At 39.3% G+C, this 25,419-nt stretch overlaps 4 protein-coding genes across 7 annotated transcripts in view; 2 read left to right on the top strand and 2 right to left on the bottom strand.

The window, feature by feature from the left end:
* The window catches only part of cep104 (centrosomal protein 104), a 30,583-nt gene extending 20,071 nt beyond the window's left edge, over positions 1-10,512 (top strand). For both annotated transcript variants that reach the window (XM_086159121.1, XM_086159120.1), the window contains 3 exons: positions 1,918-1,985; positions 3,625-3,712; positions 6,475-10,512. In XM_086159121.1, coding sequence (XP_086015247.1) covers positions 1,918-1,985; positions 3,625-3,712; positions 6,475-6,605 — 287 coding nt within the window. In that variant the 3' untranslated portion in view covers positions 6,606-10,512. The remainder of the gene's footprint in view (positions 1-1,917; positions 1,986-3,624; positions 3,713-6,474) is intronic.
* Positions 8,458-10,260, bottom strand: b3gnt7l (UDP-GlcNAc:betaGal beta-1,3-N-acetylglucosaminyltransferase 7, like). Its single transcript, XM_086159122.1, has one exon. It carries the CDS (start codon positions 10,258-10,260, stop codon positions 9,010-9,012), a length of 1,251 nt encoding a protein of 416 aa, XP_086015248.1. The 3' UTR covers positions 8,458-9,009.
* Positions 10,513-14,362: 3,850 nt separating the features above from the next.
* c14h1orf174 (chromosome 14 C1orf174 homolog) lies at positions 14,363-19,955 on the top strand. 2 transcript variants are annotated; one of them, XM_086159235.1, is made up of 4 exons: positions 14,363-14,526; positions 15,384-15,455; positions 16,151-16,384; positions 17,217-19,955. In XM_086159235.1, exons 1-4 carry the CDS (start codon positions 14,515-14,517, stop codon positions 17,346-17,348), a joined length of 450 nt encoding a protein of 149 aa, XP_086015361.1. In that variant the 5' UTR covers positions 14,363-14,514; the 3' UTR covers positions 17,349-19,955. The 2 variants fall into 2 exon arrangements, with proteins under 2 accessions (XP_086015361.1, XP_086015360.1); XM_086159234.1 differs by having other exon boundaries at positions 16,019-16,384.
* dffb (DNA fragmentation factor, beta polypeptide (caspase-activated DNase)) lies at positions 19,493-24,546 on the bottom strand. 2 transcript variants are annotated; one of them, XM_086159233.1, is made up of 7 exons: positions 24,391-24,546; positions 23,377-23,466; positions 23,097-23,282; positions 22,709-22,788; positions 22,439-22,612; positions 22,109-22,209; positions 19,493-21,181 (listed from the first exon to the last, which is right to left on the bottom strand). In XM_086159233.1, the coding sequence occupies exons 1-7, from the start codon at positions 24,461-24,463 to the stop codon at positions 20,932-20,934; spliced, it is 954 nt and encodes a 317-aa protein (XP_086015359.1). In that variant the 5' UTR covers positions 24,464-24,546; the 3' UTR covers positions 19,493-20,931. The 2 variants fall into 2 exon arrangements, with proteins under 2 accessions (XP_086015359.1, XP_086015358.1); XM_086159232.1 differs by having other exon boundaries at positions 23,377-23,503; positions 24,320-24,543.
* Between the last annotated feature and the right edge of the window lie 873 nt (positions 24,547-25,419).

Genomic DNA, 25,419 nt, shown 5'->3' with positions numbered 1-25,419 from the left:
TAGATACAGCATGCAAAGCAATAAGCAGTTCATATGTTTTTGCCTGTCATGCTATAATCTCGAATGAGTAGCCAAATGTAGTTTCAATTTCACCCCAGGAAATTACTAAAATATAAAAAACCCATTTCAGACATGAACGTCACTCTAGTAATTCAACAGTGATGATTTCCTGAATAACTATTGTTCTTTTTTTATAAATTTGACATTTAATAATGTGTTGTTGAAAAGTTACTGTAAAAGGATCACAGCAACAGTAGTTTTTGTCGTCTGTCTCTTTTTCCCAAGTGTTAGAACACACAATGCAGATATTTAGTAGGGAGACATCAGTTCCCCCTTCCCGTCCCCTGAAAAAATCCTTGTCTTATTTAGTTCGATATTTTTAAATGACCGGGTTAAATGCCCAAGTGCAACAGAAGTCTCATTCACAATGTGCTTGTTTTTCAGGTGTTTGCCTTCATTCTAGGCTTCAGCAAGAAAAATACATGCTCAGGTTGACAGAGTTCAAATCACTTGGCCATTCAAGAACATTCCTCTGTTTGGCCTAAAAGACAATTTATTTGATTTGGCTGTGTGTTTGATCATTACAAGTCAAGATCATGATCCTGGTGTATTGTCCTTAAATTGGGGGATTATGTATAATAAGGCCACGAGGCCTACATTTGGTAGAAGTTCATTGAAGCAAGTGCTGCCAAGGCTAATTTGGAAGTAACAGTTGCTGGCAAGCAAGCTGATAATAAGCCTTTGCCTCTGCCGAAACAGCTTTCAAAAACAACCACTCGATTAAAGAACAAATTAGAAAAATCATGCTTTACCATGCCTCTTTTACTAGTCAGTCAGAAGCTAAAGTTGGCTATTCTCACTGTAAAATTTAGTGTTTTTTCTATTTATGAAGTGACACACTAACTGGCTTCAGCATTTTTTCAACAAAGCAGGTAATGCAAGGATTTTGTCTTATTAGTCATTTTATTCAGTGACCTCCATGAATAAGTTGCAACCAGAGAACCCATGTCATTCAACTATTGTAAACCACAACATACCAGATGGGACTCCTGGCAAACATATGACCTTCTCACTGATTTTAGCCATCGTCTGAGTTGTGGATCCTATTGCCATAATCGGATGACTGGCTAGACTCATATTGAAATAATTGAAACTCAAAAATAAAAAACAGGGAATTACAGGTATGAGCTATCACCTGTAAGGTGTTTGAACTTCCCTTTATAGTCTACGTGGTGATATTTCAGAATCAAATTGAAGAGCTGACAGTGGTTTTCTTGTTGAAAATAATGCCACAGTCACATCAGTCAATGTTGCTTCCAGGACCAGCTGCTGAAATTTGACTTGAAGTACAGCTGAAACATCACAGTGTTGAAAACAATGCTTTGTCAACACAAATGGAACTGATAGCATATAACTTGTACGTGTCCTTGAATATCAAGTAAGGCACCTTAAATAAAATGTATTATTATTAGACAAGGCAAAAATAACATATCTTGATATGACAGTGAGAACTACAGCTATTTTTCAATAATTTATCTGTAAATAAAATGCCTGATGTTCTGTATATATTGTATGTCCCAAGAGGATGTTTTCTAACTCCCAGACGTAAATGGTCAAACATGCAGCAGAGAACACCAACCATATGTTTGCTTGAATAATTGATAGGAATGAGTATTTTTTAACACCATTAACGTTGGTCTTTCCACTAATATTTAAAAGAGGTAATAAAGAGAGTTTGGTTAAAATTATGAGTTGCAATGGCTGAGTGTTTCAAGTTATTTGAGTTATATTCTTGTCCTTTTTGTATTTAAAACTGTGCTCCTTCATGTAATTTCAGCATTTCCTCTGTGCTGTTTCTGGGCCATCTTCTGTAATTGTATAAGATGTGACTGAAAGGTGTTGTGTTTCTGTTTTCAGCTCCCATCTCAGGTAAAGCCTGCAACCACTGTCCTTTATGTCACAGCAACTTCAAACCTGGAGAAGAGGTGAGATTCTGTACATGCATGATGGTGAACCAGCAGTAACAAGCATGCTGTGTTGAAGTGGCATAAACATACAAATTGCACATTATGTGCGAAAGTAGTTATGTACAGGTATATATATTTCTACATTTACAGTACACCTTCTATTGCTATTTTTACATTGGTTTTGTAGTAACTGTTGTCCCTGCTTCCAAATTGTGGCAAAAAGGCAAATTGCCTTTTTTTTTTCAAAATGACCCACTTGAGGGTCACTTCTAACTGCCTCTGCACACATTCCTGAAAACCTGAGTGGTGCCTATTTCACATTTTATTTTTCTTTCATATCACCACAGGAACTTGACAGTGTATAATATAAGACTGCAGGAATAGCAGGTGCAGAGGTAAAGCACCACAGTTGTTGGCCTTTAAAAACTTCAAAATGACTTTGTTCCTAAAGAACAGCTTTATTCCTCTCAAAAGGAAGACAAAACCATCACATTCTTTGCATGTTTTGGTTTGAATAAACAGAGATCATGTTGGAATTGGGTAACGTAATGGTATTTAACAGAAGTAATTATTAAGCCAACAATCAATGCCAGAGAAAGCCTTTGCTATGTAATTGTAGATAAGTTGAGATTTCCAACAACTCCTGGGTCACAACTGGAAAAAAGTCTGACCTTAGAAGCTATATCAGTATTTTCTCACTGTAGATTTATAAGACTTTCTATTTTAATCTCTGACTTCGATTTGAAATTTTACTGGTCTTCTGGAAAGAAATAATTTCAGATTTTGTTACTATCCCCTGAAAGTACAGCGTATCCGATTTCAAAAAAAAAAAAAAATTGTGTTCTGCTTTGTTGCATTTTCAAGGTACTAGAATTAGAATTATGACCAGAAAAACAGCTTGATTCTTATGAGTCACACAGCATTCTGATCCAAGAAAGACAAGAGCCACACAAATTATCCAAATGATCCAACTTCACCACCAAGAGGTATCGAGAAACTTTGTAACAGTCATGAAAGCTCAATAGCTGATGATGTCGTGATGTTCCTTTCGAGCCTTAATGGACGTTGCACATTATTTTTCCTTTGAAAATGCAAAAACTTATTGTGGTAATATCTGTAAATTGTGCCATATCAATTTTGATTGAGAACAAGTATCATTAACACTTGTCCACTGAATCCAACACTAATTGGTTTCAATTGTATATCCCCACACCTGGTAGTACATTACATGTACTACCTTACATGATTATATGTAAGCACTGGAAGCAGCAATGATACAATATCTGTAGTTGAGGAATGTTTTGTTTTGAGGTCTTTATTAATGGCTTCTAACCAGGTTCTATTCAGGTAGGTTCAGAAATGGGACATGCTTGAATGTTTATTGTCGCTGCTATTTTCTCTCAAACTCAGATTTACAACATGCAATGCCTTGACTCACACACACACACAACGAAATTTTTTGAAGGGAAAAAAAAAAGAAAGTCACACTTACATTACCAGAGCCCTGTATGTAGAGCCAATGAAAGACTGTAGTGTTAGTGGGAGGGAAAGTAGCCATACGGGCTTTGACTGGGCCCACAGTCACCCATGGTTGTCTCAATTGAGAGACTAGCCAGGACAGGAATGAACTCACTGAGCTACTTTGTCCCTGTTCCAGGCCTGGAAGGCTCACCTCATGGGCAGGGAGGGCTGTAAACAAAACTCACGTAGGGTTGCGGTGTGCCAGAGAACCCAGCCAGCACAAGGTAATGCATTCATACACCCCGTCCTTCCCAAGGCTCAGTGTGAGAGCCCCAGAAAGGTGCACATGCCTGTTGAAAAATGTTCATATATCACCATTTCAGTGACGCTTTCCTTCCTCAGCACAAAATAAGGAATGAAAAAATTGTGACGGACAGTACTTGGAATGCATTGGTCATTTTATTTTCCATTTTGATGTGTTATCATACCATATACATTAAGTGAAATATAGATGGATGTTATTTGGACTTAATATCAAGACAGGAAATCTTCTTCTTTGATAGTGTCCATTGGTATTGCAGGTACAAATAACTTTGTAATGATTATATGAATTTTTTTTCATCTTTTGCCATTTAACTTCAGAGGGTCCTCCTTAGATATTCTCAAGTAAAATATTCAAAGTATTCAGCACAGTGAATTTAATTAATTCAAGGTATAGCCTAACATTTTTTGCTGTTTTTAGAGGACAGTACATCAACAATACTGTACACTCATGGTTCAAAATGGTAGAACCAAGTTAATTCCTTGATTCACAGGCGGATTTTGGTGTGTCCTGGGAGAAACATGAATAAACCAGTCTGAAGGTCAGCTCCTCTGTCCTTCCAGAGGTATCTGGAAGAAGTCAACTAAATACAAATTTTATTTATATTGCTCCAAATTACAACAGAATTCTCTCATGATACTTAACATTTAAAGCAGGTCGAGACCACACTTTTCAAAAGGATTTTCAAAAGCCCATCACTCACACATGAGCAAGCACTTGGCGGCACTGGCAAGAGAGTACTGCCTTTCACTGGACAGAAACCTTGGACAGAGGTCAAAGTAGGCAGCCTTCTGTCTTGACCAGTTGGGGCAGAAAGAGATAGACCAAGAGTGAAGGACAGAGATAGAGGCCAAGAATGTGATAGAGACAGGGGTGTTATGAGGGTATGAGACGTGACACATGACAGACGTTTAGCTTTTTGGTTTAGTTTCCAACTGAAATGCAAAGTTGTTTGGTTTAAAACGGGTTGTGCTGGGCTGGATCCCACTATGCTTAGAATTTATACAAGCACACCTCATTGTCAGTCTAAAATGCTCTCAAGGGTATAGAGAAGAGCAGGGGACAGTGGAAAATATGAAACATTAAAACAAGGACTGTCAGGAATGCTTCCAGCTTGACTGCTTTTGCCAACACAAAAATAGAAGCTTAATTATAGGATAAAAGGCTACATAAATATTAATAAAAACAATGATTAACTTCTGTACATGAGAAGCAGATGTTTACCCATTTCCACCATAATCACTGGTAAACTGTTGCATTTCGCTGATAATATATTTGTACTAGTAAACAAGTAACAAATGTTTATATTTTGTTTAAAGGTATTCAGCACAGGGGATTTAGCAGCTCAGATAATGGCTGAGAGATAAACAGCAGCCATACTTTATAACAACTTGCAGCAAAACAGTCTTTTCTGTAAATGGCTTTTTCAAAAAAAAAACTCTGGCTGCTAGTTGCTTTATACTTAATCTTCTGCCTGCACTGAGCTGTATTATGCACCCCTTTATTTCAAACCAGAAAATGCCAGTATCTGGTTTAATCTGCTAATTATCTTCTTGCTGTGGCTGAATGGGAGAGTTCTCCTCTAGGGGTAATGTAAACAGCTGCCATGTTGAAGTCAGTGCTCGAGTGACACATTATTGTTACTCACTTAGTTCTTGCCGTTACAAAACCAAACTGACACCTTAGACAACTTACAAGGGGTTACATGATCGAGTCAACTATAAAATTAAACCTGACTGACACAACAGTCTTCTGCTAACAGCAAAAGCACACAATATTTAATCAAGTTAAAAACAATGTAGTCCAAAGTAAATCAAGATACCTCTCAGTCTGGCTGAGGATTTGAAGATTTTTCCATCATAATTTTATCCAATTCCATTTTCAATTTTTAAACATATTCCTTAGAATGTAATTATAATTGTCAATTCTTTTCTCCCCAATTTTCTGATCATTTGTCAAATTCTACATGGTTACTAATTTTATTCTGTCGTCTGTGTGTTTTCTTGTTGATTGCCTATTTTGCTCATATTCAAAAGTGAATCATTTTTACTTTACTCATTTTAGTTACTCATGATTTAGAAAAGAAAGATAGATATTCACTTGGCTAATCAGCAAATTAAGACCAATTGAATGAAAATTTGGTAACTCAGCAAAAAAAGGCAAAAACCTTGGCTTTTGTCAAAGAGACTGTATTTTTACTTTAAAACAATGTTTTTTTTCCCTTGTTCACTTAAAAAAAATGAAGTTACAGTATCAGATGTACTTCACATTTAATCATTACTGACATATTTCCGTGCTGTAGTTCTGATTAGTACTCTGGTATATGATGGATCTTTATGAAATGCCTTCTTGGATTAAATAACTTGTTTCTGATGTTATTATTAATTCCTGTGGTTTTCATACAGGAAGTAAGTTTTGCTTGTTTTTTTGTATTGTTTGTTTTTTTGGACATTGCTGGTTTCCCCTGAGATGCTATAGGTCACCTCACACTTGGTTAATGGGTAGGATCCTTTCCTGCATGCAGCTGTGTGGTGTCACCTTACTGATAGCTCTCTGTGAAGGAGTAATACTGTACATTGTACCTAATTTGATTACTGATATTGTAGTACATAAAAAATGGGGTCTGGCAGTGCTTTACTCTAAAAGTGTGTGTGTGTGTGTGTGTGTGTGTGTGTGTGTGTGTGTGTGTGTGTGTGTGTGTGTGTGTGTGTATGCTCGTTCCAGGCAGGGCTGCTGGTGGAGCCAAGTTTAAGCAGGCCTGGTCTGTTGGGGCCAGAGCCAGGCCCATGGGAAGAGGTAGTCGGATCCCATCCTTGTCTCCTCTGATCAGAGGACAGACACCTGGGAATCAGTGAAGCTGGTTTGCAGCAACATTGAGATCCAACATTTGAAAGAACCATTCCCTTTGTAACATCAGATCAACTTTGCATACTTCCATGTCCCCATTTGCTTCATAGAATCACCTTTAAAGAGGGTTTAAGAGTTACAGATACCAGGATTTGGAAGCTAATGTCTGATTGTTGACTGAAACAATGAGCATGCTTCACATATTTCCTAAAATGTTCGCATATTATGTGAAGATGTGTCTTTTTCTCTGTTCATGTCACATATTTTAATTTCATTATAGTCACATATTTACTTAAGAAGGCACTTTCATTTGCCACATTAACGCAAATTCAATTTTGGCTCCATAACAGAGAGTCCACAGACTTAAGACAGCTCGAGTGAACATCAAGCCTAATAGTATTGTCTCCATGTGTGCGACTAGCAAATTCGACACACCCCTTTCCTTGTGTTCCTTTGTAAAGTTGCTGTTTTCAGCCTCTTGTCATTCATTATTAATCACAGACAAGCTCCGCAGAATCTTAGACATGTAAAATAATTCTTTACCTTCATAAAGTTGGGGACTTTTGTGACTCAAGAAGTGCTCCAACAAAGGAAATACAAGATACTGTGGTCACATGGCACTACAACATTTTGTACAATGTAAACCGACAATTATTAACAAAAAGCAAAATGTGCACGTGTTTGGTGAAGTTGTATAGAAAATAGACAGTGAGTAACTTTATGAAATAACCTGCACGCCACAAATCTAAGATAACACAGATGATGTCATCACAGATTTTCCTGAAAAGATCCTCCAGAACCGTGGTGGACCTTAAACACCTTCTTCCAGTGATAAACTCCATGATGTATAAATTATAAGTTACAGTAAAATTTCCTTTAAACATTTATGGTTGTATAAACACCATTTTAAACCTCAAACTCTTCTGAAAGATCCAGGCTGAACTACCCGTTTTCAGCCAGCACAAAAATCTCATCAATTCTTCTACAATTATCTGATCTGTCTGATCATTAATACAATATTGATTTTCGAGTCCGTGAACATGGAGCAGAGGATATGAGGTTTTGTTGAGTTTACTTCATATAAGGCCTTAAAGCCATACATTGTGTAAATGTAGACTTCCCTTGTTGACTTCTCACCTGTTTTAATGCTTCTCTATATCTTTTATATGAATATGATAGCAGTTTGCGAATGGAGAAATGCTTCACAGCTGAACGTACATTGCTTTCATTATATTGTAGATTTATGTTTCTGTCAAATGTCTCCCGACAATCCTCTGCTTGGCATAGTTTTAAAAATCCTTTTAGTTTAAATGGAAACAACAGACTGGCATTGAATGCAAATGCATTGTCCTCAGAGTCACTTGATTTTGATGTGGTATTGACTAAAGATTATTTTTTAAAGTTTGAAATAATGATATATGGAAGAAATATAGATCATGACATCATAAACACACTAGTGACAGTGTCCACAATGATAAGTTCTCTCTTGTGGTCTCAAGATTGCTATTGCATTTTTACAAAATATATTAGTAAATTTAAAAGTACATCACTGTTTGAATTACCACTGATTGTATTCAGATCTAAACACCACAAAAATATAATTCTAATGCATATTAATTTCTTAATTTATCTCACAGACTTTGATATTCTTCTGTATTTATATTTTGTTGTATTTTATGTGAACAGATGTCAGTATTTTCTGCAAATATGACTATTTTCTGCCGCAGTAATTCAAATAAAGCTACACTGCGCTGAACATGTAGAGGCTGTGACGTAACTCCCAATCTTCCCTGGTTAAGTCATCTCAATGAACACATTTTGGTGCCTATCAAATGTGTTATTCATTCAATGTTTCCAAAGTAGACAGAAACCTCCAGTTTATTTACATTATCATACACACATCTACAGTATCACATCTATTTAGTTTCTTTGGTTTTGGAATTTCATTTGCAAATGATACATAAATGAATATTTAGTATTAAATAATGAAATTAAACAATATATTATTAGCATATACACACTTGAATGTTAAATTTTCATGCCTTCACAAACATCCCATAAATCATTGCAATTTTAAAATTGAATCATCACAAATATCTCATATTAAGACACGATGGCACCGAAATCAGACCTTGCATAGATGCTTGCACACTGCAGAGCTGTGTTGTAGTGGTTTTGCACAACGGACATGAAAGTAGCACAACGTTGAAGTCGTGAGGAGTAAAATTAACCTTTGTGGGCTGAATGACGCTCTGCGAAAGCAATGAATGTTCTTCATGTTGAGTCCATTACTGATTGGATGGAAATATATATTGCTTGACTGAAAAGATTCATTAAGAAGGTGGAAAGGTGATCAGTCGTCATTTGTGAAAACAAAAAAAAAAATCTAGACTCCCCTCCAGGCAACCGATTTTACTGCTTCTCACTGACAATCATAGAGATCCTTTGCGCGCAGACCAGGTCCTCGTTGTGGACAACGCTCCACATCCTGAGCAGCTCCTGCACGCCCAATTTGTGCACCACCAGGAGGTTCTTGTAGAAGCAGGGTTCGCTGTTCATGGGACTCACCCTGCGCCGGGTGATGCCGAAGGTCCTGAAGCCTGCATGCATCTCGGGGCTCAGGTGGAGCTTCTGCAGACACATCCCCAAGAACACATCGTCGATGGGGTACAACTCCAGATCCTTCGAGGCCACAAACAGCCTCCTGGCCAAATGAGCGGACATCAGGAACCCCCCGCCTCCCACATAAGGCGGGTATGGCTTATCGTACAGCTCTTTTGGGATGTAGTATTTGCTCTGGCGGTTCCTGATGGGGATCGCCTTGGTGATGGTATCCCCAACAAATAAGTTGACCTCTCTGTGCTCCTCCACCCTGAAAGCGATGAGGTTAAGTAGATTGTGCGTGTTCACGAACACGTCGTCGTCTCCTTTGAATATGAAGTGCACGCCAGAGCAGTAGATGTCAAACCATTTGAGAAAGTTCACCTCTTTCAAGGTCAGGTTAAAGAAAGTGTCCATGAAGTCCCACTGCAAAATGTCACCGTAAATATGGTCCTCATACTCGATCAGTTTCTGGAGGTTCTTGGAGTCTTTGCCAGAGTTCGGGCTTCCCAAGAGAAATAAAGTTCTAGTTGTCTTCCCGTCCACGGTTTGCTCCTTGCCCCAGGTTTTGCGCACCGCTTCCCGCCGATCGTGCTGCTCGATGACAGACTTGACCACCATGAGAAGGTGCACCTGGCCGTCCGTGCACTTCTCCGGGTGGTTGATGATCATAGGGAAGTACCTGCAGTGCCTGTACAAAACGAACTGATGGAACCTCGGGTCCAGTCGCCGAAACCAGTCCATCGTCCTCACCGACGCGTTCTCGCTACAGTTTAGAACCTGCGCGTCCCAGGATGGCGTCACGTTGGACACACGCTGCGCATCCGAGCCGTTGCCGAGGGCTGGAGAGTCGGAGCTCCCCAAACTCATTTTCACCGCCGCTTTCTTGAATGAAAAACACTCCGAGCCGCACCAGCCATCGGTCCTCATATGTTTAACCAACAGCCCGTCCTTCTCGGCCAGTTTGAACTTGTGGATCATCAGGAGGGACACGCAGACTAGAGACAGACTCAGCAGGGGTTTCAGCAGACAGAGCCGCTTTCTGCGAAAAAGCTGATCCATGGTTGTCACTGCGGCTACCCGAGACCCTCAGATGCTGGACCTTGCGCCATCATAGTCCTTCACAGCTCGATTCGAGTCCACCGTCGCCAACCCTCTTGATTTGGACACTCGGGACCGAGTCCTCGGCGACCGGACACTGAAGTGGTCCCGGGGGCTCTCCGGCCATGACGGCGCGCATAGGACGCACAGAGGTTCTTTCACGGTGTGCTCAAACGACAGTATGTTGCAAGACTACGTGCACATCCCCTGCTCTCTGTCTCCTAAACGAAGACCTGCTGCAGGGTTACATCTGTGCTCCCTTAACCGCCACCACCACCCACCCACAAACACACACGTCGGGTATGTACTATCTCCTCCCCCATTAGTCTAGGGATTGGGGGAGGTCGTTCAAAATACACAAGCACACGAATTGTCTACAATATCATAAAAAGGAAGAAATCGATCTGATCTATTTTGTGATCTTTCAAATGTTTCAATTAACATTCTAAATTCAGTCTGTTTATGGACTACCTGAGGCTATCAGAGTTTTTAATTCCTCTTCCCTCAGCCGCAGGGAATCTTCAAATCTTTGTACTTAAGACCTTAAAACACTTGATAGCCTTAACCTTGACAATTTATATTTTATTGTATTTCTTATTCTCCCTCCTTCCTACTAGTATCTATTATTGTTGTGTTTTTGCTTGAAACTCTGGCACCACAATTTCCTTCAGGATAAATAAAGTTGTTCTTATCTTATCTTATCTTATCTTATCTTATCTTATCTTATCTTATCTTATCTTAATAACAAATAACCTCTGGAAATATGTCATATTAACTATTCCAGCTTTGTTGCAGAAAGCGATTGCTTGATCGATTAGTCACTTTTGATCACTTTTACTATTTTTCTGTGGTACAAAAGACACACAAAACAAGCATAAATTGGTTTGAAAAGTGACTATTGCTTGTAGTCTTCTTAATCAGAGTATCATGTTGAGAAAACAAAATCACAGCATTTCATTGGCATATCACCTTTTTCATTTCCTCCTTCCTGTTAACAGATCTGAGTGTATTAAACAGGGAAAAACCTCAAACTGCTGATGGCACCACCCTCCACACAATCGGCTTGATCAACATACGGTGAATCACCTCTTTGCACACCTTATCACACACACCTTTTATTGTTTAGACTTCTTAATGGGTAAACTGTGTGCACAATGTTTTGCACAATGCTCTCTGCTGTATTCATACCTGTTCTACTTTATTTGTTGAACAAGGGAATGGACATTTTCAAATGTCAGTCAGTAATGATGGCAAGTGAACGTCCTATTGCTGTCATTGCCTGAAAATAAGGGGGGAAATACGTTGGTGTTGGGGATGTTGTCTTGAGGACTCCCAAGAATGTATTAAGAGGGTTCTCAGTAAACATTAAAAAAAAAAAAAAAAAAAAAAGTTACTTACAGCCTGAAGCAAAGGCAAGTTTCCCAGATTCAGCAGAAGGTCCCAATATTCTAAAATCAGATGACTGAGCAGACATTATGATGAAGAACACCAAGGCAGCCAAGCCAAATGGCGTGGTGTTAGAGATCATTGAGGCAATGGAGGACTGTTAGTCAGTAAACCAACAAAAGTCAATCACAAGCTCTGTAACAATGGAAAATTCCCAAAGGGATGCTGAACTTCTGAGAAAGTCCATCTTCATTGCTCTTTAAAGGAAACCTGGTACTGTGGACTATAAAAAACATGGACAATCAGCATTATGAGTGACAGGACAGCTTGGATTTGTAGAAGACACGAGTACCAGGAATGCCATATTTATTTTGAGAACCTGAACAGAGAAAGCAGCAAACATGCTGCAAATGCTTACATGTGGTTCACTGATTAGACAAAAGCTCTTCGATAACGTTAGACACAAGGACCTGTTTAAAGATCCTGGCAAACTGGACGTAATGGGTAAAGAGCTGCATTTGCAGTCAAGCTTGGAACCAGCTTCCAAGCTTAAGGATAGATGATGGGTATACAGATATAGAAAGAGGTGTCAGACAAAGTTTTGTTTTATCTCTAGATCTTTACAGCTCTGACAGTGAAATGATTCTCAGAGCACTCGAAGAAGAAAGATGTTTACAATGGGAGAGAAAAAACTATTTTACTGTCAGAATCAGCAGAGGAACTTCAGAGACTCCTTGATGCCTTGGTTACAAAGAGAGAGGTGAAGGGATCATCAATTAACTGCAAGAAAATGGTTATTTCAAAGAACAATGAAGTTCCAATATGTAACCTGAAAGTAAAAGTTTGGAGTATCAAACAGGTTTCTTCTTCTTGTTATACTTTGTTTCTTCTTTAATTTACCACTTACCTGTGCACTTTTCACAGAATAGTCTAGATATGGGAATGAGACCAAGAGAAGGACCGCAAAAGCCTATCCTTTTTCCAAAAACAAGGACTGATTTCCCATGTTAATCTGTTGTTGATGGATGGAAGTGATTTTTGGTCCATCACGTGTGACATGTAAAAGTGTTTGTAGAGTTGTGAAGAGTGACTTTTGAGGTGAATATTAAGGATTCCTGGGACAAATAAAGTGAGTCACGAGAAGGTTCTATGAAATTAAAACACGCACTGTTTAGCCACATTTCTTTTGTATGCATATTTGTACATTCTGACATCCATCCATTCCTTACCCTACTCAAGGTCATGGGGGATGCTGGAGCCTATCCCACCTGCCATAGAGCGAAAGGTGGGGTACACCCTTGAATACAGACAGACCACCGTTCACTCTCTTATTCACACATCTGGTCAAATTTCCCAATTTCTCCAATTAACCTGCTGCATTTTTTTGGACAATGGGAGGAAACCAGGGTCCTTAGTGCTGCGAGGCCAAAGCGCTAAGCACTCATCTTTTCCAATTTGTACACACAACCCCCCTATAACTGCACCACTGCACTTCTTCCTAATCTTACACACTCACTATTCAGCTACACTTTTTTTGCATGGTTGTACAATTAGATATCTATTGATGTACTTGAAAATGCTTATCTCACTGCTGTGACATTTTTCTCTTGAACATACAACCCACTGCTGCTATTTAACTGCACTGCCATATAACTGCTGTTATTCACTGCTGTAAATACATACCTTACATCTACAAATTGTACCTTACCTACTGGGCAGTTCACTGTGTTATGTATCCGCACACTTTAAAGAAAGTGTCCATCCAAACTACATTTTATTCTAGACACTTGTACTGCAAGACTGTCTCCCCATCTCCTAAAACACCGGGGCGCCATCTCGCGGCCACCCATGAGACTCACGGTATAACATGCATTTCCACCCCTCATCTACGTGCAAAGCCCTATTGTTTTGTTGTTGTTATTATCGTACGGTGAGGAAAAAGGTGGTGCAAAAAGGCCATTTTGATTTTTTTAATAAATTTACCACAATGGTTAGTGACAAATGAGACCAGATCGCTGAGGCCAGGAAAAGCCACACACAGCAAAAATGCAATTTATTTCTTGAAAGGAGTAAATGTGCTACAGCCTGAACGCCAGCGGATGAAGTGGTGGCATCATGGCAATGGGCGAGAACAGAAAAGTGAATGTGCGATGTGTGAACGAATAGCTCAAACCATGAATCCTAAGTCACGATTCTTTATCTCTATGGACTCACTGACTTACTCGTCCCTGGTATTGCAAATAAGAGACTAGAAAACACGTCACAATTGTGCGGCTACTATTCTAACTGCATTTGTGTGACTTTTCCATTGTATTAGTCTAGTTGAGCTCAAGTTTCTTGTTTCAAGTCGCGTCCCTCTTCCCTCCAGTGCTGTGTTAGCAAAGAATCACAGTAGATCTAGACTCCCAGTAGACTGGGAAACTCAACGAGCGAATCACTTAGTTGCACACTGAGGCAGCCCCACTCACAAAACGGGTGACTGAGAAATCCAGAAACCCGATTCTCTTTGGTGAATGACATATAAATTCGAGACCATGAAAACACGGAGTTTCCAGTCACTCGAACGAAGCCCTTCCCCTCTGACCGTGGTTCATGTAAGGTGAAAACGGGTTGGGCGGAAATGACGTCAGGGCGGTGCCGTGCGCCGTGACGTAAGACGCAATGACCTCCGCGTGAACCAAGTGAGCGGAGAGGAAAAAAATAGCAAGAGGCAATGCGAAGCCAAAACGGACTGGACGACGCCACATCTGTCAGGTCGCCTTCGTATTTAACCGCCGTCGGATCTGGCGACCTGCTCCGGGTTAAAAAAGGAAAGGGTGGAGGTCACAGATGATACATAAGGTGAGCGGGAAGTTTCACTGCCGAATTGAAGACCGTTAACACCCGTTAATACGTTCGTCGGCATATAGCCGGTATGCTAGTCTTGTCAGCTTGGGGTTTGTGGAGCTAATCGACACGTCGAATCATTCAATTCTCATTCGTGTTTCTGTTCCGCGACCGAGTAATGTATCATCTGAAACCGTTTGACAACGAAGAAAACATTATAAAATGGCTAGATAGAATAAAGAATTTGGCCTTCAGATTGGATGAAGGTGGGGGCGCTGTTTTCTCTTCGCACCCGGTGTTCTGTTCGAAACAGCGCAGAGGCCGACTTATGCGTTCGAGTCCGAATCATAGGAGTCTCTAGATTAGAACTTGCAAATCATTAGAGCCTTACTGTTAATGTTAGACGGTCAAGTTTGGGCCATAGCTTCGAGAGAGCAATATTTATTTCAGATTCACGAATTAAATATCTTATTTTATTTGAATCGTGACTAAGACGTCATATTGCGGAAAAGTTGCAAAGGAAAACTCGGTGAGTGGATTGATTTCCTTGCATTTGACAAGATGCTGATCAGCAGCCCTAGTATATAAAGAGTATGAGTCGCATCACTTATGAGATGAGATGGATTAAAATTTTAGACCAATAAAATAACAAAAAGGCAAAATCTCTGCCTGTTCACTCTGGTTGTTAGTCGGCCTTTGATGGTGGTGAACCAAACATAGTTGAGTGAAGGCTTGTAGCTCAGGGGCCCTATGAGCCGCTTATATTATGACCGCTGATCCTGTGAACATTTACCAGACTCAAGGGCTTTTATTGTCACTATGCAAGTACAACGACATTTTGTAAGGACTCAGCTCATGATCTTATTTTGCAGATGCCTGGTCCAATCAACTACTCAAAGCCTGCAAAGAGAAGGAGCTGCTCTAACACCAGAAACTCAAAAAAGGTTTGTAATATTCATCTGTTTCCTACTGAAGTGACATGTATCAGAACAAATTGTGTTTTTATATTGGTTTGCAGGGAGCTTATCTCAATATGAGATTTTCATTTCATTTCAACATATGTCTCACATTATTACATAATCTGTTATTGCATAAGATTTCTGCTGTCTATTCATTTGAGGATGTCTTGCTATCTTCTTTCTCTCTATTTCTATTTGTTTTACTTTTTTATTATTGATATAACTGTTACGCAGCTGTGACAAAAGGAATTTCCCCTAGGGGATCAATAAAGTTTATCTTAACATTCATGTTTGTTTTGTTCAAGTAAATCATGTTGATCATGTTTATGTCAGAGGTGATCGGCTGTCTAGTTGGTCTAAATTTGTGTAACTGCTTTATAGAATTTGTGTACAGCAATTTCAAGGTTAGAAGGGTGGGTGGTGATAGTGCAAGGTTTTATTTGCACCACGGTGGCTCTGTCGTGTCAAAGTGAAAGACTAAAATCTTTTGATTTGTTATTTTCTGATATGCTAGTCTCACTGTGATTTATGACCTGTTGTCGTCACAGTCCATAAAGAGGAAGAGTATGAAAGGGCCAAAGACACGCTCAGCAGCAGTGAGCAGTTCAGTCATCAGTTCTCACAGCAAGGCGGCTGGTGACCTGGAGAGGCTGTCTCTCATCAGCTGCGAATGCCATCAGTCTGCAGGCAGGAGAAGATGCTCGGCGTCACCAGAGCTGGAGGGACAGGAGGGTAAAGAGAACGAGCTGAGGACAGGGCTGGACATGGATGGCTGCGGACAGAATGGAATCCAGGACAAACGGGAGTCTGAAGAAATGGAGTATGAAGAAACTGGCAAAAATATTTTCCCTGATGATGACAGTAACCAAATACTTCCTGTGGAACAGTTTTTTGGGAATTTAGACTCTGTACAGGTAAGGCTTGGTGTTTCTTTTTTCTACTTTTTTTGTTTTCTGAAACAAAATTTTACAGAGAACTTGTCAAGTCTTAAGCAGACGCAGTGCTGGTTTGGTGAGTGTGCCGTATTCTTTTTTGTCAGTTAAATTCTCAATAAGTCAATTACCTAGGTTTTTTTCCCCAGTTGGGGTAATGGCTTATTCTCAGCAAGTTGAATAAATAGATACAAATTGACAGATCAATCAAAAAAAAAATCCCTAATGATTTCCAAAAACAATTACATCAGCCTATCAGGAACCACCAAATATCAAGCATAATTTCAAATTAAATAGAAATAGTACATATTTGCTTAATTTGTTTCAAAAGATAAATATCAAAATAGTTCAGATAGAAACACTGACATTAAAACTGATCCCTTTACAGTGAAACACTGTTAAAAAACACATTATAAAGTAACTATTGAGCCATTTGTTTATTCAAGTGTTTTAGCACATGTGAGGCTTATGGATTTCAAAGTTGTATATTGACCTCTTGTTATCATAGTTTAATTCAGCCAACAGTAATTTTTGCTGACAGAATAAACCCTGTGTGATAAAGTCAAAATTTCCTGTTGTAAGATGCACTTGTATTTTTGTCGGTGGCTGTTTCCAAGCTCATGAAAAGCTGTCAAAAACTCACTGGCTTGTAAAATGTTTGCCTGTTTGGAGCTTCTTCTGTGTGTCCACACAACCCCCCTGCTGTCTCAGATATATGCCAGTGTTCAACCCAATTAAACTGTCTGCAGTGATTAGTGTTCCTTTTACAAATATTACAGGTTAAATACATTACAAACATGTTTTCACCACACAGGATTTTCCTCAAAGAGCATCCAAAACTTCTTCATGTGTCCAAAAGAAAAAGAGGCGACATTATTATGCTCAAGACGACAGTGACGAAGAGGAGGCAGCCATCTGCAGCGTGCAGCTTGACGGCGCCCTGTGAAGACTTTACTGCACTGAAAACTTCGCACTTAGCAGCAAAAGGCCAAAAGAAACGTAACAGCCCAGACCCTGCATTTGATCTGCCTTCATCCACTGGGCGCTTGGCCCAAGGTGACAAAGTCACCCACCATCACACAAGAGAATTGGAGCCAACATGCATTTGATGTAGCTGTCGGTCGGCTGACAAATTCATACACCTCACATGCAACCCATTGATATAGGAGTGTGTTAATGCCTGCTACCTGTGACTCCCAGTGTATTGAGGTGAGGCAACAATTCTGGAGTGTAACAGAATGCTCCCAAATTAAAAAAAAAAATCTGTTATCAGTAAAAAACAAAAAAAAAAAACTATTTTTTTTACTTAATAGAGACCAAGCAAATAATGCAAAAACTCCTTCCTATATTTTACATTTGGCTTGATCCCGCATTATCTAATTTGATAAAAATCCAGTAAAATGACTTTTTATTGTTAATATGTTGCCAGATTTAAAGTTTGTTAATATGTTTATACCTACACAGAGGTGTACGAGTTTGGAAAATAGCACTTTATTTGGCCAAATTTGTCCACAGAATTGGTGTGGAATTGTGCCAAATTTCTATACTGAGATTAGCCTTCAGAGATGTCCAAAACAGTGCTGGATTCAGGTTATGTCAGGCTCAGCCCTGAAAACATACTTTTCACCCATAATACTATAACCTGATCTTACAGAAATGTAAAATAAATGTTTCAGAAAATTTTCAGGGTGCTATGTGTAAGATGTGGCCAAGTGGCAACGTCATACACCACACTGTTACTTTAGCAATGAAGGTCCACGGATCTGTTTTTATTGTCTTTTTTATTAACTAATTGGGAGTGCCACAGAATGTTACAGCAACAGGTCTTAACCCGAGGCTGTCTAAAAATGAAAAATGGGTTTTGATGTAAATTATCACAAGAAAAATTGCATGTCCATGTTGTAGTTAAAATGTAATGCCCCCCTCCCCCCATCTTACCCATCATAGAAACATTGTTTTGTACCATTCTCGTCTTAAATCAACACAGTTGCCGCTATCATGACGTGACAATCGATGCCAGTGAAAAGCTATAAATATCTATTTTTTATCCATCATTACAGCAAATGGACAAACACGAGTTCATCATTGTTCGGGGCCAACTTGGCTAAAGTTGATATATTGTATGTTGATTAATGGATGAGACTGGCATCTATTGCAATCCTGGTATTACAAAAGTCATTTTAGTGAAAATCCCAAGTTTAAGGCATAACTCAAGTGTAATAGCTTCTTTTCTGTGCTTCAGTGCCATTGTTGCCTTTTGTTGTACAAATGGTTTTACAATCAGAAGGTCTTGCAAAAGCTGTATTGGGGCTGTCAAATGATGGGTTAAAAATCAGATTAATCAGAGGGCCGCTGTAGATCACTTTAGATAATTAATTGTTAAATTTAGAGGGGCCATAGAGCCTCATGACTGAAGATACTATATCTATATAGATAATGTGTGTGTGTACACTCACACACTTAACATGTTTTAGAGTCAAGGATATGGTGTTCAGATTTCAAAGTAAAAAAAAAACCCAATGAGTTATCAACCACTTTTTTTTTCTTTAAATTAAAAATCCATCTTAAAGTGTCCCTCTTTTAGCCAGCTGCTGAGACAGACTAACTTATTTACATTATCTGGGGCTCTGTTGTTCTTTGCTGGTTTGGCACAAGCCAGGTGTTCTGGTCACCCATGTACTTGCAGATGAATCCCTGACTAATGTATGCTTGGCATTGGTATGGTACTTTAAGGTGGGAGTGCTTTGGTGAAACAAAAGCTCCTTCCTGCAGAGTGTAATAACTACTTTGTTGGTCGATTGTCCCGTCTTTGGGTTTTTTTGTACTCAATACTTACCACCAGCTGGGTCAATAAGTTGTTTAGCTGTCCATCTTGATTCAGTTCAGCCACCAAATAATGTTGGGGTACCAATCAGCACCAGTGGATGGGAGTTCAGGATTTTGAGTCACTGTGCTGTGCATGTGTAATGTTCAAAATTTGAATTCAAATTAATCATGAACATTGAATCTGTGTAAAGTGTTAATTTTAACAGCCTTTATATATATATATACACATACAGCAACTTTAATAAAAATACTCAAGCCAAAGAGGCGTTTTAAAATAAGATTTAATTGAGATTATTTGGTAGATTTTCAGTGTGTTTTCGTCACGTGTTTTTTTTATTACTTAGGCAGCTTTTAATTATACATCAACATATACATATATATCTCAATGCAGCTCATAATACATCCTGAAGACATTGATATTATTTGTGAAAATGAAAAAAATATATGAAGAGGCTTGTTTTTAACAAAAGATGATGATCTAGTCATCTGATTGTCAGGTGAACAAGACTTAAGAGTTGCTAGTACCAACTATTGTTTGTTTATGAACTGATTGTTCAAACTATCCAAATGTTTAATGGTTTTTACTGTTTGAACTCATTTGCCTTATTCATGCAAAATGTTTGTCTTATTTTTCATATGCAACTTTCTGACTAAATGAATGCCTTGTAATTATATCCAACACATTCATCATTGTGCCAAGAATAAGAACAAATAAATGTATGTCATGATTTCTGGTGCCTACACCCTCTTCTCTCGGGCTTCAGTGTGAGTTCAACCCTTTTAAGTTCATTTGTTAAAAAAAAGGACTTTTTCATAGTTCGAGAACAACAAGATAATGTAGCTGCACAGGGCCACAAGCCAGGATAAATGCAATTGTGCCAGGAAGGACATCCAGTGTGAACCTCTGCCAAACTGAAATTCAAATCATATCTATAACTTTAAACCCGGGTTAGCTGAAGCCTGGGTAAGTAACGGCTGCAAGCGGTGCTGATAAACTACACGGTATCCGTAGAGATTGGGACTACCATCTTGTATTGATGCTGTAATTTGAAAGAGATCAGTGACTGCAAAGAAGTTGTAGGTGAGTATAGCCTAACAGTGTGGTTGGAGTGGTTGGAGAAAAGTGTCAGGGGTGAGGAATGATAAGTATCAAAGTGAAAGGAAAGATGTGTGCCAGACAGTGGTGAGACCAGCCGTGTTTGTCTCACCACTGAGGCTGCAGTAATGGAGAGTGTATTGATGAAAATATTGAGGTTCTCTTTGGCAGAGACGAGGATGAATAGGATCAGGAATATGTTTATCACAGGGCGGACACATCAAATGATTTGGAGAAAAAGTCAGCGGAACCAGACTGAATGTTTGGACATGTACAAAGGAGATATAGTGAAAATATTGGTAGAGGGATGCTGTGATTTGAACTGCCAGACAGGAAGCCTAGAGAAGACCAAAGAAAAGCTTTATGGATTTAATGAAAGAAGAGATGAAGTTAGTTGATGCGAGAAAAGGATGAAGAAGATAGAGTGAGATGGAGGCAAAAGATTCTCTGTTGGAACCTCTGAAAGGAGCAGCCGAACGAAAAAGATCAGAAGTGCAGTAAGATCATCCCATGCGTTCAGATGGATATTTCAGCACTTAAATAGAATGATGTAAAAATGTAATATGTATACCCCGAGCATACAGATAACTTCCCCCAAAAGTTAAAATCAAGTCACACGTCTCCTCTTCTGTTGGGTCTTGGCCTTAATTTTGTTTTTGCCACTGGCTTGTTTGTAAATCTTCTTTTGGTCACAGAGCAGGTTGTGGGCTCCTTTCTTGTGGCAGACAATGTGCACCAACTTCAGATTCTCTCGGGTAAACAGCAGATCGTAGAAGTAGTTCAGATTGATGTCTCTACTGTTGTGGTTGTGTAGAGCTTCCAGCAAAGCAGGTATAATAGTCCTCTTCTTTTCAATCCTGGAAAAGATTTTTGTTCAGAATGACAGTTTGTGTGTGTTCAGCAGTCAGATCATAGATTAGTTTAATTATTGGATCACTGTATATTAAATATGTTAATGCAATCAATACCTGTGTTTTTAAAATAAAAAGGCTGCTCAATGATAATGTACCCAAAATTGCTAATGTGCTTACATATTTTGTATGTATTGAAATGTGATCTTGTAGATAGATGACTTTATTAATACCCACGGCGAAATTCAATGGAATGATTAACTTTGCTCCAAAGACTAGACATTTCTGCAAAGAACATGTGTAGGCAAGGTTTAATTTTCTTGAGAATTACAAAATAAGTTTAATTTTGGACATGAATTCCATAACTGGCATAATAATAATAATAATGACATATTGTCTATAACATTATAATCAAAGAGTAAACTAAACCTAAAATATGAAACTTACAGAATGTTACTTAAGATAAAACTTTTGTTGTGGTAGCTTCTTTTTGTGGCCTAAAATATTTAGGATGCCAGAGCATACAATTTTTCAACTCCCCATTTTGTCAATATATATTGTTCTTGTAAAACCACAGCTATCCTTGGTTGTACTACACCTTTAATAGCCAGAGACTGTAGCTGCCAGCTACAAATGTAACAGCATTTTGTCATACCATTACAAACCTGAGCCACTTTTACTCAGCCAAAGTAACTGTGACAACCTCTTTACTTTTGTTTTATTTTACAATTTCACATTGCTTGCTTAGAAGTGCTTAGCAAGGGTGTGGGGGCGGTTTATCTTAAAACATGGGATTAAACTATAATTTTAAAGTAATGCGTAAAACGTCGTAATTTTCCAGCTCTACTAAATCCTGTATTTATTTTAGTAAGTCAGAATGCAGCGAGACTTGGTTTGTGGTTTTGTGACTGTGAAAACTCAACGTTGTCAAACCTGTGATCCAGATTCCAGGTACTGAAGATGATCCGGCTTTCTCTGCTTCCGTATGGATTGATAGAGTGGAGAGATGCGCAGACTTCTTGGTCAAATGAACCCTGAGGAGAGTCAGAGTTCCAGGTGTAAGCATGAACTTTATCAATGTGGTTCCACTGAATTTCAATGAAACAGCAAGGGTGTATTACATTTATTACAGGATGAACAGATTAAAGATTACTCCCAGTATTAAGAGATCCATAATCAAATCAGATGCAAAAACCTTGGACAGGCTCTGGGACACTTTTTTAAATACATTTGTCAATGCCGAGTCTTTGTGTGTCTCGATACCTGGCAGGTGAACCATCCTTCCGAGGTACACAGGCGATCTCGCTCCTTTTCAGTCCTATCAAAGTAGCAGCCATTGTACTCGGCTGACTTCAACATTTCTGAGAGGCACCTTGACACTTTTAGCAACTCTTCTCTGACTTTTGCTTTCTGTTCTCTTTTAGCAGCCTCATCCACCTTGAAAAGGAGACAGAAAGCAGACGTCTAGTGAGACATCTGATGACCGACACAAGGCTAGTAATAAACCGAGGCGCCTAAATATCTGCTTCCAACCTCCTTCATGTAGCTCCGTATTCTGCTTTCACAGTTGAATCTCATGTAGGCAGACTTTGACTTGAATCGAGTATCAATGCCTGGAATTGAGTTTTGAGATAAAATATAACATTACAAACTCATCTCCCATGTATTATACACAATTAGTCTCTGAACAAGCTACTTTAACAATCATGTAAGATTTTTTTACAATACGAAGTTTGCGGCTTATGTGTGAATATTATTATCAAGTGAATACTATATTGTATTCATGTAAACACGCTCAGGTATGATCCAAAGACGTCCAGTTATGGATAGCCATTACCCTGTAATTTCTAATTAGGAAAACTCGTACCCATAGGCAAAAGAAACAGCGCAGCTTGGTAGCTTAATGAATAGAAATTTCTACCTTTGAACCAGCCCTCATCCTCAACTCTGCTCTCCAACTCAGATTTGTCCTCCAGGTTCTTCAGCAAGTCAGTCAGGATTTTACGGGTTTTGGGAGACTGCTCATCAGAGAGGAGCCCCCTCGCGACGTCGATGAGGCCATCGCCGTGCCGGTCTATGTTCAGCAACACGTTTATGTCGCACAAAGCTGATATAAATAGAAGCCATGGGGTTAAAAGGGTTAAAGCTATTCTGGAGGTGTCACAAACTAACACATTTTATGCTGAGGCGACATCACCTACCTCCACTCCATGTCTGTTCTTTTGAGAGAAGAACAAGCTCAGTGTTGTCTGGTAAAGTTTTGAAGAATTCCTCAGTCACCTTTGTACCATCTGCATACAAACAAACATGCGCAGCAACAAGAGGCACCTGATCGTAAGGAAGAGATACAATTAGCAGAGCATTTTTCTATCAAAGCTTTACAATTAATGTTGATGACAGAACAGAGTAATCCTGAGAATATACTTGTGATTTTTTTTTTTTTTTTAAAGTCCTGCACTAATCATTATTGTTTTTGCACAGCAAACAGTATCTGATGCTCAAATACTATTTGCAATGCAAAAATAATACACCCTTTACATTAAGGATGTATTATTTACATTATTATTACATCATTATCCTCATATTCTGAGGATAATGATGGCAAAGAATATCTTTAGAACCGGGGTTATGATAGCAATTTTAGTGTAAATGTTGCCTTAACTTACAGGGCTATCTGCCTGTTTTATTAAATAAAGAGGGTAGCCGAGAGCCAAAAACTTTTCCCCCCACATAATGAGTTTCTTCTAGGTGACTTCCTCCCCTGCGTGCCTCAAAGCAGCCGGCATGCATATGTACGACGAATGCAGGCGTTTTGATAAGCAAAAACTTTATCTTCTCTCTCCCACTCCACTTCTCTCTCGGTATCTTGTCCAGGGTGACCTCGGATTCAACAACAGCCCTTCTTATCGAGGAGCAGGGCAATAAGAATGAAAGATCAGGCGCGTACGAAGTTAGATTTACAAAGACTTCCTCTGGCAGTGACTCGAAAACGCCATTCCTCCGGTACAAAGACTTATGTTTGTTTTGTTTATATCCATTGTTGACGTTTCCTGTTTTCCACACTTCGCGGCAGGGAGGAAAAGGAAAAGAGAATGTACCGACTGTAAAAATAATAATAAAAAAACACACCAGCAAAATACTCACCTGCATTAATTTACATGCTTTTTCAAGAAGCTCTTCTAAATATCTTGCAGCAACTCCATACTTTCTACTACCGTTTAAACTTCTTATTTTGACAGGTTTGCTTCGAGCGGATCCAAACATTCGTGGCAATATAGATTTAAACATACTGTAACGCCTCTTCTTCTTTGCCTTCTTCCTGTAGAAGTTGTTTTACACACTGGGAGGGGCGCTGCTGCCCTCAAGCGTCTGCACATGTTGAGCATGGAGGTTACGATTCCATTTCTTCTTCTCCTTTCTGCTTTTCCCTTCGGGAGTCGCCACAGCGAATCGACCTTCTCCATCTAACCCTATTATCTGTATCCTCCTTCCTCACACCAAATACCTTCATATCCTCTCCCACTACGTCCATCAATCTTTTATTTAGTCTTCCTCTAGGCCTCCTGCATGGCAGCTCCAATTCCAGCATCCGTCTATCAATATATTCAGTATCCCTACTCTGTACATGACCCAGCCATCTCAGTCTGGCTTCTCTGACCTTCTCTCCAAAACATCTAACATGTGCTGTCCCTCCGATGGACTCAGTCCTGATCCTGTCCACCCTCTTCTCTCTCAAAGAGAACCTCAGCATCTTCAGCTCTGCCTCCTGTCTTTTTATCATTGTCACTGTTTCTAGGCCATACAGCATCGCTTGTCTCACCACTGTCTTATACAGCTTTACTTTCATTCTGGCTGATACTCTTCTAGCTCCGGACACTTTTCTCCACCCATTCCAACCTGCTTGAACTTGTGTCTTCACCTCTTTTCCACACTCTCCGTTGCTCTGGACTGTTGAGATCCTCTTGAAATCCTCCAACTTCTTGATCTCCGCTCCCTGTAGCCTCACCGTTCCACCTGGATTCCTCTCATACACACACACACACACACAAACACACACACACACATATATATTTTGTCTTGCTGCGACTAACCTTCATTCCTCTCCTTTCTAGAGCGTACCTCTAGATTTTCCTAAATCTGTTCCCTGTTCTTACTACGGATCACAATGTCATCTGCAAACATCATGGTCCATAGAAATTCTTGTCTAACCTCATCTGTCAGCCTGTCCATCACCACTGCAAACA

Source organism: Fistularia commersonii, chromosome 14, assembly GCF_037954325.1.
Source record: "Fistularia commersonii isolate RoL2024-O1a breed Wild chromosome 14, RoL_Fcom_v1.0, whole genome shotgun sequence".
NCBI lineage: Eukaryota > Metazoa > Chordata > Actinopteri > Syngnathiformes > Fistulariidae > Fistularia > Fistularia commersonii.
Note: the sequence above shows the minus strand (reverse complement) of the source record. Positions and strands in the feature narration are given on the sequence as shown.